The sequence below is a fragment of the Schistocerca gregaria genome, chromosome 9 (assembly GCF_023897955.1).
Source record: "Schistocerca gregaria isolate iqSchGreg1 chromosome 9, iqSchGreg1.2, whole genome shotgun sequence".
NCBI lineage: Eukaryota > Metazoa > Arthropoda > Insecta > Orthoptera > Acrididae > Schistocerca > Schistocerca gregaria.
The window spans coordinates 244,547,630-244,565,544 of record NC_064928.1 but is presented as its reverse complement, the minus strand read 5'-3'; the positions used below and the strand labels follow the sequence as shown (position 1 = coordinate 244,565,544).

Here is a 17,915-nt window from a genome sequence, read left to right as displayed (position 1 = left end):
TACACACACGTACACACACGTACACACACGTACACACACGTACACACACGTACACACACGTACACACACGTACACACACGTACACACACGTACACACACGTACACACACGTACACACACGTACACACACGTACACACACGTACACACACGTACACACACGTACACACACGTACACACACGTACACACACGTACACACACGTACACACACGTACACACACGTACACACACGTACACACACGTACACACACGTACACACACGTACACACACGTACACACACGTACACACACGTACACACACGTACACACACGTACACACACGTACACACACGTACACACACGTACACACACGTACACACACGTACACACACGTACACACACGTACACACACGTACACACACGTACACACACGTACACACACGTACACACACGTACACACACGTACACACACGTACACACACGTACACACACGTACACACACGTACACACACGTACACACACGTACACACACGTACTCTACTTACATAGACGCAGTACCTCCAGCGAATCTGAGAAGTGACGCAAGAATCCCAGTTTCTGCAGTCTAGGACACACAATTTCAAGAGTTGTCAGCTGCCCAATTTCCTCCATTGCGTCAAGGTGTTCCGCTGACAGAAACTCCGTGTAGATGCACAGCTGTGTGAGATTTGCACACAGCCGCAGGGTGGCCATAACAACGTGGTGCCCGGTGTGGAACGGATCGGTCCAGATGTTGAGTCTCGGTGCCCTGAGCACGCGGAGCCTCCGGAGCGCTGTCAAGTCTACAGTCGACCGGAAGGACAGGACGTACCTCACGATGTCTACTCCAGTCAACAGATACTCGCACGTCAGTCTGGGATACAGCCGCATGGCTCCTACGTCGGGCACAGACAGCATCAGGTGTGGGTAGGAGATGTCCACTTCACACCTCGCAGCCAGCTCTACTGTCATTACCTGCAACGGCGGCAGGGTGCACAGGACGGCACGGGTAGCAGCACACTGGGCCGGTGTTCTGCTGCTGACGTACCTCTTGCCCTTCCACAGGTGTGTGAACCCGGTCACAATCCCGTGCCACTGCTTGCACACTGCGGCGCTCTGTGCCAGGTCTGGGACTGGCAGGTAGGAGAAGATGGAGACCAGGATCTCGTTTGGTAAGTTGTCCATCCCGGCCAACGAAGTGGAGATTTCTGCAAACATAAGCAAATTTACTAGTCACATCAAACTTCGCTACATATTTTAACTATGTGTATTCAAGGTATGTGTGTGAATTTCAACCAATCTCACATTAAAACTAGGCTGTTTAGCTTTTCAGTCTCAAGACTGGTTTCCGAGCAAATCTCTGCGTCTCTGGGGTGCCCAAAACGATCCCACACCTTAACTTTTTAAAAATGGGGGAAAACATCCTTGTTCTATTGATATATTCAAGCTGGGGGAAGTTTTGATGCCAACTGTGGTCTGCTTAAGTCTTATTTCGATAACGAGGCCACAGCAGAGGTGAGTAGACATAGTTACAAAGTGGAGAAGTGATTTGTGTACGCTTCCTTGAGGGTGTAGAGACGTTCACAGGTAGGGCAGGCAGTAACAGGGACAAAGACCTCTCAGGTCACTTTGGCAGAGGCGTACGTGGCAGAGCAGCCTGACTTCCTGTGGGTGGTGACAGATCGCACAGTGGTGAAGAAACGCCAGAGGCTCAAATGGCTCAAAGCACTATGAGACTTAACATCTGAGGTCATCAGTCCCCGAGACATAGAACTACTTAAACCTAATTAACCTAAGGACATCACACAAAGCCATTCCCGAGGCAGGATTCGAACCTGCGACAGTAGCAGCAGCGCGGTTCCGGACTGCAGCGCCTAGAACCGGTCCTCCACGCCGGCCGGCAACGTCAAAGGAATTGTGAGATGTCTCCACTCAGTCGCCTGTGCTGTCCTAGGCCATCGGCACGCAGACCGTGACGAGTTTCTGACGTCAGAGCGTGGAACAGCACGTTGGGAAGTCATGACGTGCAGAGTACTATATAGCATGTATCATATTCTGAACGTGCGTCTGAACGTTGTCCAATGAGACGGCAGAACGCCACTACGTCACAAGTACATCAACTCCTTTCAGTGGAGAGACTGCATATTGGCTCTCAGTTGGAGCTCTTTATATATGCCGTTTCTGAGCACCAGCAAACTGAGGAAGTCTCTAAAATAGGAGTTAACTGCATGATTCGCAGTATTGAAACGTTATATTCTTAGTAAAAGAATTATTGCAACTTGGGTATTTCGAGAGTAGCCATTTGAGGACAACGGCATGTTGAGGATCCATTAAAAACACACTGTTCTTGGTGCAGTTTGTTATAGTTAAAAATCAATTAATAATATAGCTACGATTGAAGCTTGTAGGACAGTAATGAGGTAGGTATGCTACAGCTTTACAAAGTGATGCTAACACGTTTGTGGGTGATCACTTTAGCGCAATGGAAACGGTAACGGATTGGTAACGATCACACGTTGTACTTTTCTATTTCGCGTCCCACTACGTCCGGAAGTTTTTCTGGCCTTCGCGTTTTTATTTATTTTAATGTAAGTCTATAGTATAATATTCGATATTATGTAAGTATAAGTGCACTCCTTTTCAGGAGAGAGAGTATTGGCTTGATATACAGGACATTTTACACTATCTGCCCTTTCTTTCTTTGAAGTTTTGTGATTCAAATATTGTAGAGATTGGTGAAGTAAGAATGATCTAAAAAGTGGGAATGAGGATATAATTTTTATCCGATGTGTAGAACTATTTTAAATTTGTATCGCACTACCTGTAATGGAACTGTTATAAGCCGTTGTCATTGACTGGACGTGCTGCTTTCCATTCTCCTTTAAGCCATCTTCATGGGTACCCTACTATTTGTACACACAACAGAATAGCATGACAAACATCTGGACAGGGGAGAAAATACACGTTTTAATGATTTACGAACCAGACAGACAGACGCTGGAGCGCCTTGCAATCGCTGTATACCACGTATACCGTGTGCACACATCGCATCGTTGCTGAGCGTTCAGCAGCACGTTGAACTCGGCACGTGCAACGTTGACGTTCGACAGCTCGGTCCGTGTGCCAGCGGCTGTACCGTGAAATCCAATTGCAAAGGCAGTAGGTCTTAACTCGTGGCACTGCTATCGATAACACATGGCCGTATTACGAGAGATTTGAAAATTTAAAATATGGACCACTTTGAATAACTTTAGTGAAGAATTAGTTGACAACATGGAGCAGCGAGTTGCAGCTTGCCGTGCTTTGTTGTCACAACTACCTAACACTGTATCCGTCTCGCGATTATTATTTTCTGTCTTACTTGTAAGTACTGGAGAAAGGAGCGAATGAGTCTAGTCCAACGTCACTGATTATCCTGATGTACATTCACTTTCAGACGACTGTCCTAACAGTCCTGGGTAATATCTAAGCATTACCAACTACCCCTGCAATAACAATCAGATTTCCTAGTGCAATCCAAGGCCATATCCTTCACAACATCATCCAGTTTTTCACAGCTTCCAGATTCTAGTTTCACATCCTGTGATGCCCTATTTCCTTAAGGTTAATGAGGTTTAGTGTAATTTGACAGTAACATTAGTGCTAATAGTGTAAGCAGGTATTGGCAGCAATTACACCAAGTGCAACCCCCACTCGTCCCAACACCGCTGCCCTGCCCTGCCCACCACTACATCGACCTCAGGCAGCCACCCCATCACCGCCACCCCCACAGACAGCAGCAACTACTCCAAATACCGCTATTCCCAGTAATCGCACGCTCTTACAAGTGGGATGTGTGGAAGTTATCCTTGCACTTGCGACTGCACTGTGATGAAATAACCTTCTCAAAGCTTCAGTTAAGCCAAACAGGTAGGCTCCAAATGCAAACTGGGCATAGGAAGTAGCAATATGTCTACATAACTGACATAGGTAGAATACATTGTAGTATGGTAGATTATTAACTAAAGCCAGAAAGAGAGCTTATCAGTGTGAGAGGATGTCCTGAGCCATCAGTTTGAGTATACGAGTTGGACTTGTGCTGTGTGTGCTCAGCAACCTGCAGGCACTGCAGTTATATACTCTCAACCAATGCTTTATATTCATGTGAAGTAGCAACTCTGACATTGTATTTTCCTTAAACAGCCACTGGTGAAGTGTTCTGTTCCACAACTAGCCACAGCACTGCCATTTGCACCCATATGCAGTTCCAACAATAGTTACTGCAGTAATGTGTTCTGAACAGAGTTTTCATTCAGCGGTTGTGCCTGAGAACCTACAATAAGCGTAGCTACTTCCAGCCATCAGTGGAGCCAGCTGTGTCAAAATTAAGTGCAAACATCAGCTCTGTGTAGTCGAAATTCCTACTTTGAAATTACAATATTTTATCTTGTGTTTAGGCAACTCTGCAGTCTGCAAAATTTTATGACAATGATGAAAGCTGAAATATGTAGAGGAAATACAGTATTTATGTACTCCAGTTACGCCATCCACAGAGCTATGGCCCAAATCAGCAGCTAACAGCCATGCGGAAAGCGTTTATGAAAATTTCACAACCAATGTGGCCGAAACTGCCCGAGCTGAACTGCAACAGGCAGAAGAATCTACAACCAGACCATGAACCTTGCCGTTGGTGGGGAGGCTAGGGTTCCTCAGCGATACAGGTAGCCGTAGCGTAGGTGCAACCACAACGGAGGGGTATCAGTTGAAAGGCCAGACAAACGTGCGGTTCCTGAAGAGGGGCAGCAGCCTTTTCAGTAATTGCAGGGGCAACCGTCTGGATGATTGATCTGGTCTTTTAACACTAAACAAAATGGCCTTGCTGTGCTGGTACTGCGAACGGCTGAAAGCAAAGGGAAACTACAGCCGCAATTTTTCCCGAGAGCATGCAGCTTTACTGTATGGTTAAATGATGGCGTCCTCTTGGGTATAATATTCCGGAGGTAAAATAGTCCCCCATTCGGATCTCCGGGAGGGGACTACTCAGGAGGACGTTGTTATCAGGAGAAAGAACGGGCATTCTTCGGGTCGGAGCGTGGAATGTCAGATCCCTTAATCGGGCAGGTAGGTTAGGAAACTTAAAAAGGGAAACTTACAGGTTAAAATTAGATATAGTGGGAATTAACGAAGTTCGGTGGCAGGAGGAACAAGACTTTTGGTCAGGTGAATACAGGGTTATAAATACAAAATCAATTAGGGGTAATGCATGAGTAGGTTTAATAATGAATAAAAAATAGGAGTGCAGGTAAGCTACTACAAACAGCATAGTGAACGCATTATTGTGGCCAAGATAGACACAAAGCCCACACCTACCACAGTAGTACAAGTTTATATGCCAACTAGTCTGCTGATGAGATGGATGAAATGTTTGATGAGATGTAAAATTATTCAGGTAGTGAAGGGAGACGAAAATTTAATAGCCAACGGTGACGAATATAATAGGAAAAGGAAGAAGAAAACGTAGGTGAATATGGAATGGGGGTAAGGAATGAAATAGGAAGCCACCTGGTAGAATTTTGCACAGAGCAAACATTATCGTCGCTAACACTTTGTTCAAGAATCATAAACGAAGGTTGTGTACATGGAAAAACCTGGAGATACTAAAAGTTTTCAGATAGATTATATAATGGTATGACAGATTTAGGAACCAGATTTTAAATTTTAAGCCATTTCCAGGGGCAGATGTGGACTGACTACATTATAAATGTCACATCGTATGTGAGACTAGTTGGAGAAGTGACATCGGCTCAAAACTCGGTGTTACGGGTGTCCCTGGGTGATGCAGTGGCCAGGTCTGCTAGGTTACAGGGCGCGGGACCCGCGCAAGCAGTGCAGGCCGCTAATACGAGGTGTATGCGCTGACGTTTTACTGTGGCAGGGCGGTCAACGCCGTTTGTACAACTCACTCGACAATTGTGCGAATTAGGCCATGCAGTCACAATATATGTTTCTGTAGCTGTGTTTGTTCGTAAATGGTGCTCTGACGCATCTGCTACAGTGAAGTCACGACGTTTAAACCCCCGCTCACCTCTTTCTCAACGAAGCAGGATTTGAAGTCAAGCTGGTATAGTTAACTTCAAAAACAGTTTTAAAGTGTTGTATGCACTGATCTGAAGAATTCCTGCTCAGAATTACTTAACAGTCCCACCTCGAGTAAGGGAGGTAAATCTGGTTTGTACGAAGTCGGCAGTTTACACGAAACACACCACCACCACTGTTCCCGGAACTGAGCGACGTCCACTCGTTCTGAATCGAGTGTAAGGATCGGACTGGAGACTTGGTACGTTCTGTGACAAACTAGGCTGCGACTTCGTAGGCTTACGTCATAGGACTGGGAACAGTAGGGTCTCCTTAAACGGGTGAGGTATGTACTAAACATCAGAGGCTGCTTCCGAGGTAGCTGACTGTGTGTTGGGATGGACATAAGCGCGTCGTACGTAAGGTGACCATCCATCCCGCCTAGTTAACAGTAGCGCTAGAGGACCCAGAAGTATCAACTTAAGACGCAAAGAAGCGCACCCCACAAATGAGATAAGAGGCCATTAAAACGTTTCCGTTCGAAGTATGCACGCGTACGCTCCAGAATCGGTATGCCAATGAGGCAAAACCGCCGTGGACATTGAGACAATCACTCCACCGCTGCACCAGGTCGGCGATGTCCGTTCCGTAAGACATGGCGTACTGCTGCGTGAAGCGTTCCGTAACTGCGTGCCCGGTAAACTAGACATAAGAATCGGCGACCCTCCAAGGGCTTTTTAAGGGCCTAAAGGCGTGATTGCGTCGCCTGTAGCAGTGCGCTCAAAGGACGTGTTCCCTCCAAGATTGAAACTTATGAGGTACACTTCAGGAAGCCATCTTGTTTCCTTTTTGTATCCATCGGCTGCAGAGATCACGATACTTAACTCCCGCTGAAGATGTTGCACGTTACCTCGGCTGATGTCGAGATCCTCTGCTAGCAAACGAATGACTGCGTGACAGTCCACAGTCCGCCCTGATATTATCCAACACGGGCTTCTTGTCCGCAGTGGATGGGGTTTACCTGACAGATCGACCGTCGTCTTGTGGAGAATCACGCACCATTCCACAAAGGAGGCATTCGACATACATACTGCCTCACACACGTTCCTCCTCGTGCAGTGTGTCCTTCAGCAGCCAGGAAAAGAGAAACGGCAAGTTGATCCCGTTTGGACGCATTTGTCAGTGACGCTCCTGCATTTCCCGAACGGAAGTTAGAAAGACACCGAGTCCCCACTGTTCCCCCGTCCTACACGTCGGTGCTTGTACACGCGCGTCGGACTCCGCTACTATGCGCACACGCTGCAGCAGCGATGTCAGACGGTTACTTTTTAATCGCCCCTTGTAAACTCGTACGTAGTCGTCAACTGCCGCAGCATTCTCAACGAAGTGGCCAAGTTTGAAGTGCTGCTGAAACTCAGTGGCGCTCACATTGTACAAAAAGCTGGCTAAAACCGGAAACTGACAGCATTTTTGGGAAACATTTAACGAGAACGGAAAAGGGATATGAAGGTGTATTTTTTGCAGTAGACAGGAAACGCTGTTCCGCCAACACAAATTTAAGCTGCATGCGAGATTGTTTTGACAAGACTGTGTCAAGAGTGGGCATGATCTGTTAACTGAACCTTACGACCTCAAACACGTCCAGATGTAACAAAATTTCAGAGAAAACCCAAGATCTCTAGTATCTAAGTACTTCTGTCAGTGTTATCACTGAAGACTGATATTCCTCCACACAATCCGTTTGGAAAATTACAGTTCAAGTAGTGGGGTCGACTAAAGAGTACTAAATGAGTTCTGTGAGGACTACCTTGACCGGACTGTTTGGAAGACCACTTATGAATGCAACAAACCGACCTGTTCTCTCTGAGGATGCCCACGCAAACTACCTGTGACCATGAAGCAATTGTAGGGACAATTGTCAAAGCACAAACGCTAACTAAAGTAAGTAGAATGATTTGGACGATCGCTAAAGACTACATGAGGCAGTAACGAATTCAAAATATTTAGGTATGAGGAGGAACAGTGGCTAATGTTTAGAGGATTAACCAGTCACGCAGTTAGTAGGTATGTATATCAGAACAGGTCATGATGGGATGGATCCTCCGCGGTAAACAGTCATTGTAGAGAAAGTTCTAAGCAAACAGTGACATAATGGGTGTCAAAGGAACGTCCCTGTAGATATCGAGATGCTGAAAAACTCGATCGGCTGTCAAGAAGGCACTGCTTGACGCCTTCAAGGAGCAGCACGTTATTGACAGATCTCTCAAAATCGGAGAAGTTCAGTTTATACGTAAAGGCTGTTAGTGGCACCAAAAAGAGTGTCCATATACTTATGTATGAGATACTGAGCGTAGCAAAGCGAGAACAGAAGCTGACCTATGTCAAACGCTGCTTTACAACTGAAACTCCAGCTGTGTTGCCCCATTTAATCGTCGCACTATTGCGAAGACGAATGACGTAGGCCTTAGCGTCACTATTCACAGGCTGCGACACGGAAGCGAATTCAACACTGGCCCGAACATAGAATAAGTTTCCTTTAGTTAACGTCTGTCAAGTTGTGTGACATCAAACTACCGGTTTCGGTCTATAACGACCATCTTCAGATTTGTTTTAGGACATGTTTTTATGAAAACCATCTGAAGATAGTCACTATAGACCGAAACCGATACTCTGATAAAACTTTGTGACGGCAGACATGAACTAAATGAAAGTGTCGCTATTCTTGAAAAAAGCTGAAATTGCTAAAATAAAATAGTTCCAGAACCTGATGATATCCCTACCAGATTCTATACCGAAGATATTTCTAACAAAAAACTGTGCCCAATAGCTGGATGAAAGTACAGGTCACATTCGTCTACAAGAAGGATGGCGCAAGTGACCCACTAAACTGCCCTCCCGTATCTTTACCCTCCATCCTATGCAGAATTTTAACTTACTCTCAGCTCAAGCGTAACGAGATATCTGCAATAGAATGATCTTGCCAGGCAGCATGTTTTCCGGAAACACAACCCGCGCTTCCATCACATGACATCCCGATATTCAAGGACCAGGACAATCAGAGATGCACTGTTTCAGTACCACCGAAAAGCATTTGACTCCGTGTAAGCAAGCTATCAGAAGTACGGTCGTTTTGGGTGCCGCACAGACTTTCTGACTCGACTGCGGATGGTATGGAGGGCGCGGCGCGTTGCAGCATATCGGGCGGGGATCCTCGTCAGGCTAAGAGGAAGTGTGGCCGTGGCCAAGGGGGTGCTTGTCGGCAGCCTTGCTGTTCTGGTTGTAAATTAATAAGCTCAGACATCTCGTGGATGTCTTTATAATGAGCTGTTTACAAAGAAACTACAAATGTTCAGTCGAATCTGGATAAGTTTTCAAAGTAATATAGTGATTGGCTGCTTGCTTTAGATGTTCAGAAATTTAAAGCAGTGCACGTCTCAAAAAACTTAGTATCCTATGACTACAATATCAGTACAGCAGAAACAAAAAATTTACGTTTAATATTTCGTATGCTAGTAATTCGTGACTGACTCAAAATTCATAATGCTTTCATAACCCTAAGTTAAAGGCTTAACACTTAAGTTCCGGTATTGGAGTTGGAAACTGTGACGCACACCATACACCATACATTTAACACATTAACTCACTGTTGTTCATAGGAGTTCGACTATTTAAAGTATGTGATTTTACTGGTTATGTGGCAGAAAGTCACATATTCAATAAAAAATAGAGGTTTTGTTATCTGATTAATTCGTCATGAGACGCTGGAAGTGTTAAAGTGCGATGTGTGTAGTGCAACGAACATTAACATTTAGAACAAAAAATTTTGAGAATTAAGGGTGATATCTAACCTTTATCTGTGTGTCAATGAAAAGAAACCAGAGACATTGTACCATATGGCTCACTCTTTTCTTCGATTCTTGCATGGATGATAGGCGCTATTGTACGCTGTATATAATTGTGTGTAAGTTCCGTGTAACTATTCAGAATATTTATATTTCCACTTAACTTTTTGTACAGCTCGCACCTCTCATATGAGTGAATATTTTGTGTAAATTTGTTGCATAGGTCGGCCATTACGCCGACAAAACGATTATTCTTATTAAATCATTTATTAAATGTAAACGCAGGACAGTTCTGCTTTTCTCATTCAATATTCTAAAGCCAGTAAAATTAAAGCTTCAATCAATATTTTCGTTGCATTGATTTAAGTACATTTTCGATTGTCCGTTAACGGTAGATGAGAATCTCAGCTTTGCCTTGCTAATGAAAAAATCAAAGCAATTTATTACTTTTAACGAAAACTGAAATCTCAGGTATTAATTGTTTTAAAATTGGTACATAATTAAACCAGTTGCGTCAGGCCCCCTGAGAACTAATTTTTACTACAACACTCCGCGTAATATACGTAGATTTTTATTTATATTTTATTTTTGTTTCATTTATATTTTCTTATATTTTAGCCACTCACGCAAACATAACAGTAGAAGGCATTCAGTTGCGTGCTGTGTTTCAAAAATTGTTACGTACGCACAGCGGAAAATCCAGGGTCTACGTAAATGCTTATGGTGGTACTGAGTTGGCTTAAGTCTCATGCTAGCCACAATCAGAACCCAATGCTAAAATAGTATAAAGTAATTTACTTGTGTTTTCGAAGCTACAACGTTTTCCCATTTTTCGGTTAGCAAATGAACCCCGCATAAAAATCAGATTCTTTTGAAGTTATCCTCCCATAGACCAAGTTTCCCAGAGGCCATGGTGCATTGCCGAAACATTCGGAAGGGGGGCAATCGTGGACTAAGATTGTGTCCAGGTCCTTTCATGGTTTCCTTCAGTCGGTTTGCGCCATGTGGTTTGTCATTGTCGTGCACAAGAATGACTGCCTTTAAATGCGCTATTCAAATTGATTAATTTTATTTAGTAGTTTTCAACATTCACAATCTGCAGCAACTCTTGCTACACCAGGACGACGACGCACTGAGTCACCCCATAACCGAAACCAACCTCTGCACGTTGTTTCCTACATACCACGTTCTGCGTACGCTCCTACTTCCGAACTACCATTTTCCACAGAAGATTTACACAGATGAAAGGAGAGCACTTCCAGCAAATTCTGTTCAGCAGGTACAAAACCAACGTGTGCAGTCCACTAAACTCCCGTCGAGAGACACAGCGCTCTAATATAGGCCTCTATTATAGCGCCTAATGCTAATTTCACATTTGAAAATTTTAACACGATGTGAAAGCAACATCTCGAAAACAAACCTGCCACTCTTTGAATAGGATATGAAATTCTTAGACCTGTTTAAGTTTTTGCGTTCAGTCATGTTTTGGGATTACTGGACACTAGGATGCCACGCGTCGTCTTTGACCAATGACAATGCTGAAAACCCCTATTCCGAGTGCATCAAACATCGATAACAGCAGCGAAAATACAGATGTCACACGAACCAATACACTGACTAAACCGGATGAAATTTATGGGATAACCACGGGAAAAGTGGGTCTTTTGCTGGGACAAATTAAAAAAACCGTACAAGTCGCAATACACAAAGAACATCAGAAAACGCCGACATACGTCAAAGCCATACCAAAAAACACCATAAGATCATTGTATCCTAAACGCCAGTTAACTTTTATAGCTCAACCATAGACAAAGATAACAACAACCCTACAAAAAAGCGCACTGACGGTGCCGGCTGATTTTCTGTTCCATTTTGCAGTTGGTAACTATGCATAGCGAACAATGGGAAGTGACCATCATAAATGAGTGATAGCACAAGACTGCGGAACGCATGAGGAAATAGTTTTCGATAAACGTCGAACTGGATCATTTTTCCAATTAAATCATAGAGTTATGCGGATCGATAATAATAGACATCGATACATCAATAAACATTGATCCATCTACCTTCTAACGCAATTTTAATTAAAACACTAATTCAATTATTCAGTGGCTACACACGCAGCTAAGAACAGTTAAAATTTTACGACGTATTCTATTTTACATGACTACAGTCTGCACAAGATAGACCTTTGTTTCACCATGTAATTTTGTACACTCCACAACAAGACATCTGAAGCACACTAAATGATCCAGTGACACCTCACAAACACGAACCACGAGGGCACAGCACTCTTCATGCACTGCTCCTCCTACAAAATTTCACTTCCACTACAAAACAAATACCGCGACTCGATGACTTCACAACACATTGCACCATCGCTCAGCTACGTCACGGGTTTTAACAACAGAAGTGATGGGAAACTGTTTCACGGTTCTTACCTACAATTATTATCACAGATAGTAAAAGGCAATTCTCTAATTAGTCGCATGTAACAGGTAGAGTCATGTACAATATATATCTAAGACTATCACATTACTTAAAGAAGAGAAGTAAGACATCGAGTATCTAGCAGCCAGTTTTAACGAAGGAAAATTAACTGCACAGTTGAACATTAAGAAAATGAAGCTATGAACACTTCTAAAAATAATGTGCAGCAGTGTAATACTTCAGCCGCCCCGTGATGTATTTAGTGCGGTGCGTGACTAACCTGTAACGTAGTTCCAGGCCTATGTTAGGTGCGAGGATGGCACTCTGGTTTACACTTTAAGCCAGTTACTGTTAATGATAACGGGTTTCTCGCAGCGTAGCCTAATTTTTAGGTTTGCAGTGTATTCAAACTGCATTTAAAAGTAATAAAAAGGTAAACTGAGGAAACGTTGAACAGATAATCAACATGTCTCCGACGAGTACTTTGAGACACGCTGTGTACAAATAAAACGAAATAAACGAAAAATATAAATATGGAGGGTTGCACTAAACATTTACAAAATAATGTACGACAGGAATAAAACAGTAAACCGACGCGTTCGGATAGCATGACCAAGAATTCCTGCCTCAACCACCTTAGTAGCAAGACAACTTTCAAAACTGCCCTTAATCCAGCTCCGAAAGCAGCGTGAGTCACACATCCTCGAAGTACCGTTAGAGGCAAATGGCTGTACAGTACATAATTTAACCGAAATACGTAAAAGTATTTAAAGTAAAATGCAACGACTTCCCGATACTAAACCGTACACACGGCTTACAATTAGAGGATACTTATCAGAAAAAGATGGCTAGATGTTCAGCTAATGCTGTCAGCCAAGGTATTTTATGCACAAGGTGCTATTGCAAGCAGACTACGAAGGGAGTTCACTGGACCAGGAGCACCGGTATGTAAGATAAAATGTGCAGAGTATACGGTAACTTGTACAAAGCACGGACAGGGTGGAATTCCCATTCTCGATGCAAGGAACACGCAGGCAGAAATAGTACAACTGCCTTCGGTACGTACTCGACCCGAGCGAGGGATAAGAGAAAATACGAAACGACCCCATACAGTCTTTTCCGTAATCCAGCAGAGGACGTCGAAATTTTCGCGCGTCAATAGAATCAGCCGGACAAACTGTTCACTGAACAAAAAGTTTTCAGATGGCTAGCTTTTTTTCCCCTCTTCTTTGAGTAAAACAAGTTATTGACACATACCGACGCACCACCGCGATGTTCACACAGAGTGCCGCTGTAGCCGCCTGCCAGAACACTGCGTTCCCCAGCCGCGGAAAACAACGGCCTTCGGCAACAACGCCCTCTGCTGGGATACTCGCAAAAGAAGCCCGCCAAGGGCTCTACTACACTGTTAGATATCTCTGTCAAATGCCGTTTATAAAAGATGCTTTATAAAATCATTGGCTGCGTGCTGGGGTACTTTCATGGCCTTTATGAAAGTTACCTTTTGCAACAGTTTCCTCGAAGAAATTGGAGAAACTAATGTGGGTGTAATATGCAACTACATCTACATTTATACTCCGCAAGCCACCCAACGGTGTGTGGTGCAGAAGCTCTTCCATTATAGGTTCAGTGTTCGACACTGACAATAATTTCATGTTATTTCTTCATCATTGTAACTATTTTTACTGTCGTATTTTGCTCACAGCATTTAGAGTTTTTATTTAAAATGTGTAGTTATTATCGTATTTTAGAAATAAGGTTGTACTCGGGTTGAATTATGATATCAGGCTCTCTGGTGATTGCCCTCAGACCGCATCTCGTGGTCGTGCGGTAGCGTTCTCGCTTCCCACGCCCGGGTTCCCGGGTTCGGTTTCCGCCGGGGTCAGGGATTTTCTCTGCCTCGTGATGGCTGGGTGTTGTGTGATGTCATTAGGTTAGTTAGGTTTAAGTAGCTCGAGGGGACTGATGACCATAGTTGTTAAGTCCCATAGTGCTCAGAGCCATTTGAACCATTTTTGATTGCCCTCAATTGTAATGGGGAGAGTACAAATCGTAAATTTAAGTGTGGGTTCAGAATCGGTTCCCAGATATGTCGGTGGCTGGAATACGTGTTAGGCAAAAGAACGGAGTGCGTGGTTTTCGACGAAAGGAGTCCATCAGGGGCAAGGGACTGTCATGTCTGCTGTTTGCTGATTGAGCTGTAGAGCGTGGGTAAATATCGTCGTTGAGTTACTGCAGGAGGCTACGGGATGACTTAGACGGAATTTCTATTCGAAGTGACGAATGGCAGTTTGCTGCGGGTGTAGAATAATGTAAGTTAATGAAGATCAGTGGGAAAAGTGATGGTGTAATGTTGAAATTCAGTTTCAGTGGTGAGCCACATTTACAGTCACGTCGGTTAAGTTCCTGGGCGTGGCGTTGCAAATCGATTTGAAATGCATAGAGGCAATGATTTTAAATTGATATACTGTGAATTCCACAATAAAGTGTACGTCGTTATCTCTGTGAAATGAAAGACACTATTATAAATACATGTTTACATGAAAATACATGTTATTAATAATTGCACAGTTACCTAATAGTTAATACAGTCGGTGCCATTATCGATTATAGCTTGGCACATCTGTGGCGTGTTTTCCACGAGATTTTCTGCTATTTCCTCGGTAACATTTACATTTACGATGGGATTTCCATCCGGAGGACATTCGAGGCAGTCCATCGTGGCACCCCGTTGTCTTGTTTCCACGCAGTACACAGACAGCTGCGATGTTTCGGATCATTATCCTCTGGAAGCTCCTAATTTGCCTCGTTCGAACCAAATAGCTTCTGAACGGAAATACTGCACATTTGTTCAGCGTTCAAATTGGCTGTAAGTAAGTGCAAATAGCCAAAACTGCAACCGACAAAACAAAACTCTCACACCGTTCATTTCTACTCTGTGAAAAAGCGCATTGACTGCTGATTGTAGACCGCTGCTAGCGATGTCGATGTGGACTTTGCATTTAACACTATGGCGTACACTTCCTTGTCGAACTCACTGTGTAATATAATTTATTCATTAATTGCATTCAAGAACATAACTGCATAAAATGTTACTAAGTACTCAGATGGAGCGGAATAAGGGTCGGGACGCCTAATACGCACTCTGACCTTAAATTAGTGGCTCCTGATATGCAGTCTAACATTGAAAAGGTAAAAATTCTCGAAGTGCAGACTGACGTCAAAGTAAATCGACAGCTCATACACACCATCTTATTACAAAGTTAAATGGGCACCTGTGACCGGCTGTGTAGACAGTGGAGAGTGACTCATTGAATCTGTTGCGCAACTCGGACACGAATCTGATGAAAATGCATCTAACAAATTGAGGCCGAAATCAGGTCATTAGCAAATGTAAGCCTGAATCTGGGTTCTAAACTGGGATAAGTGAAGCTAGTAAGTAGGCTGTTTAGTTTTTTATATTGGTAACGCCATGTAGCGCTCTGTATGAAAATCACTGGCTGTGCTGTGTGCAGTCTGTGGCTGATTGGCATTGTTGTAATATTCGCTATTTGCTATCTATGCCTATCAGTAGTTAGTGCCTTCAGTAGTTAGAATCTTTTATTCAGCTGGCAGTATTGGGGCTCGCTGTTTTGCAGTAGTTCGAGTAACGAAGATTTTTGTGAGGTAAGTGATTCATGAAAGGTATAGGTTATCGTTAGTCAGGGCCATTCTTTTGTAGAGATTATTGAAAGTCAGATTGCGTTGCGCTAAAAATATTGTGTGTCAGTTTAAGCACAGTCATGTATAATTTTTCTGAGGGGACGTTTCAAGCCTACTGAGCGCTGCCCCTCCAGTGGGACGGCCTACACTCTAACTGCTGCCGGCTCGGTCTCATCGTGTCGTCTGCTGAGATGGGGGTGCAAGTTGTCGAGTATTAGGCGCCCTGGTGTGAACTTTTAGCCTCGCGAGGGCTGCCCTGGACCACGGCGGCAGGCAGCTCTGCAGCAGGCGCTTCTCGGACGACGTCAGGAACCGCTGTCTTTCTCGAAGGTAGAAACAACAGTGTCCTTTCTTCAAGTTGTGAAATTTACCTTTCCGGTTCGGTTTATGGGGGCGAGCTGCCTCTCTCTCAAGTTAGGTGGGGTGCACTTTTTGTGACTTTGATAAATGTCTCATTGCTGTACTTTTGTTTACTGTACTCAACCTCCAGTATTTTTTCAGGGAGTGGGAATGTCCTCTCGAATCCTATTTCGCTTTCTCCAGCCAGTGGTGGGGTTGATTTCAAGTTCTAACACTTACTTTCCTCCCAATCACCAGTCATCTTGGTTACAACAGTTTTGCCTCTCTCTCTCTCTCTCTCTCCCTCTCTCTCTCTCTCTCTCTCTCTCTCTCTCTCTCTCTCTCTGTGGCTCACTACAAGACAGATTGTTGCCGTTAACGAATAGGAAGCCTGCATTTAAAGTGGAAAAAGTCCACGGATTCTGGTTCCTTTGCTAGACTAATCGATATTATTTTCATACTTATCCATTAAGGATATTTTACATTATGGTTTCAGGAAGTTACATCATTACTGCTAGCACAACGCTGGGTGCTGGCTCTATGACAAAAAGACGGGTCACCCTTTAATGTACCGCCATGACTATAGCTTATCTGTCGATATGGATGTAAATTTAGTTTTTTACTTACTGCGAGAGTATAGGCGGCTTTTTTCGGTTAGCGTCCATCTGTCTGCCTCCATTTTGATCTCCGGTTGTTGTATCACTACACACACTTCCACACAAACTATATTAATTTACACTCTGACAGCGAGACTTTTCCAGCATCCAGCATGCGCTTTACAACTGTTGCTTGCAACAAACATCTTGACAGAAAGATGTGCCATAGGCCTACTTTGCACAGATATGTAATTTGTTGTTCTTTTCGTCATACAGCCGGCACTCAGCAATATGCTAGCAATAATGATGTAACTTCTTGATATCATCTGAAGATGAACCTCAAAAGGTTCGAAAACCGGTTCACGGAATAAAACATAATTATTCAAAAAAGTGACTGGTTGCAATTCTGTATAACTTATTTACATGCAATATTATTTTGGTTCAAAAATGGTTCAAATGACTCTGAGCACTATGTGACTTAACATCTGAGGTCATCAGTCCCCTAGAACTTAGAACTACTTAACCCTAACTAGCCTAAGGACATCACACACATCCATGCCCGAGGCAGGATTCGAACCTCCAACCGTAGTGGTCTCGCGGTTCCAGACTGAAGCGCCTAGAACCGCTCGGCCACTCTGGTCGGCCTTTTGTGTTCGTAATTGTAATTTATCTAAGAACAATTTGTCAGATAAACATGACTGAGTCAGAAGTCCGCACAGAAAGTGCCAACAGTTTTGTAATATTTTTTGGTACGTGTTGCTCCTGGTTCAGTGTAAGGCAGGCCTTCTAGGACCCTAATGTGCTAAACGAATAGTAAAATAGCAAACATGAAATTTGCGGTATTCGCCACACTCACGGGAGGCTGTGCCGGGTATGAGTTATGGGGCAGAGCGGCCGATGATCACGTCGTAGGAGAGTGTCCGTTTTGTACTGCAGTACGGGAGAGGAAGCCGGCGA

At 43.9% G+C, this 17,915-nt stretch overlaps 1 protein-coding gene across 1 annotated transcript in view; it reads right to left on the bottom strand.

Moving 5' to 3' along the window:
* LOC126291874 (uncharacterized) overlaps positions 1–13,711 on the bottom strand; it is a 39,844-nt gene extending 26,133 nt beyond the window's left edge. The window contains exons 1-3 of the mRNA XM_049985599.1: positions 13,579–13,711; positions 971–1,203; positions 523–891 (exon numbers count right to left, since the gene is read on the bottom strand). Coding sequence (XP_049841556.1) covers positions 523–886 — 364 coding nt within the window. The 5' untranslated portion in view covers positions 887–891; positions 971–1,203; positions 13,579–13,711. The remainder of the gene's footprint in view (positions 1–522; positions 892–970; positions 1,204–13,578) is intronic.
* Between the last annotated feature and the right edge of the window lie 4,204 nt (positions 13,712–17,915).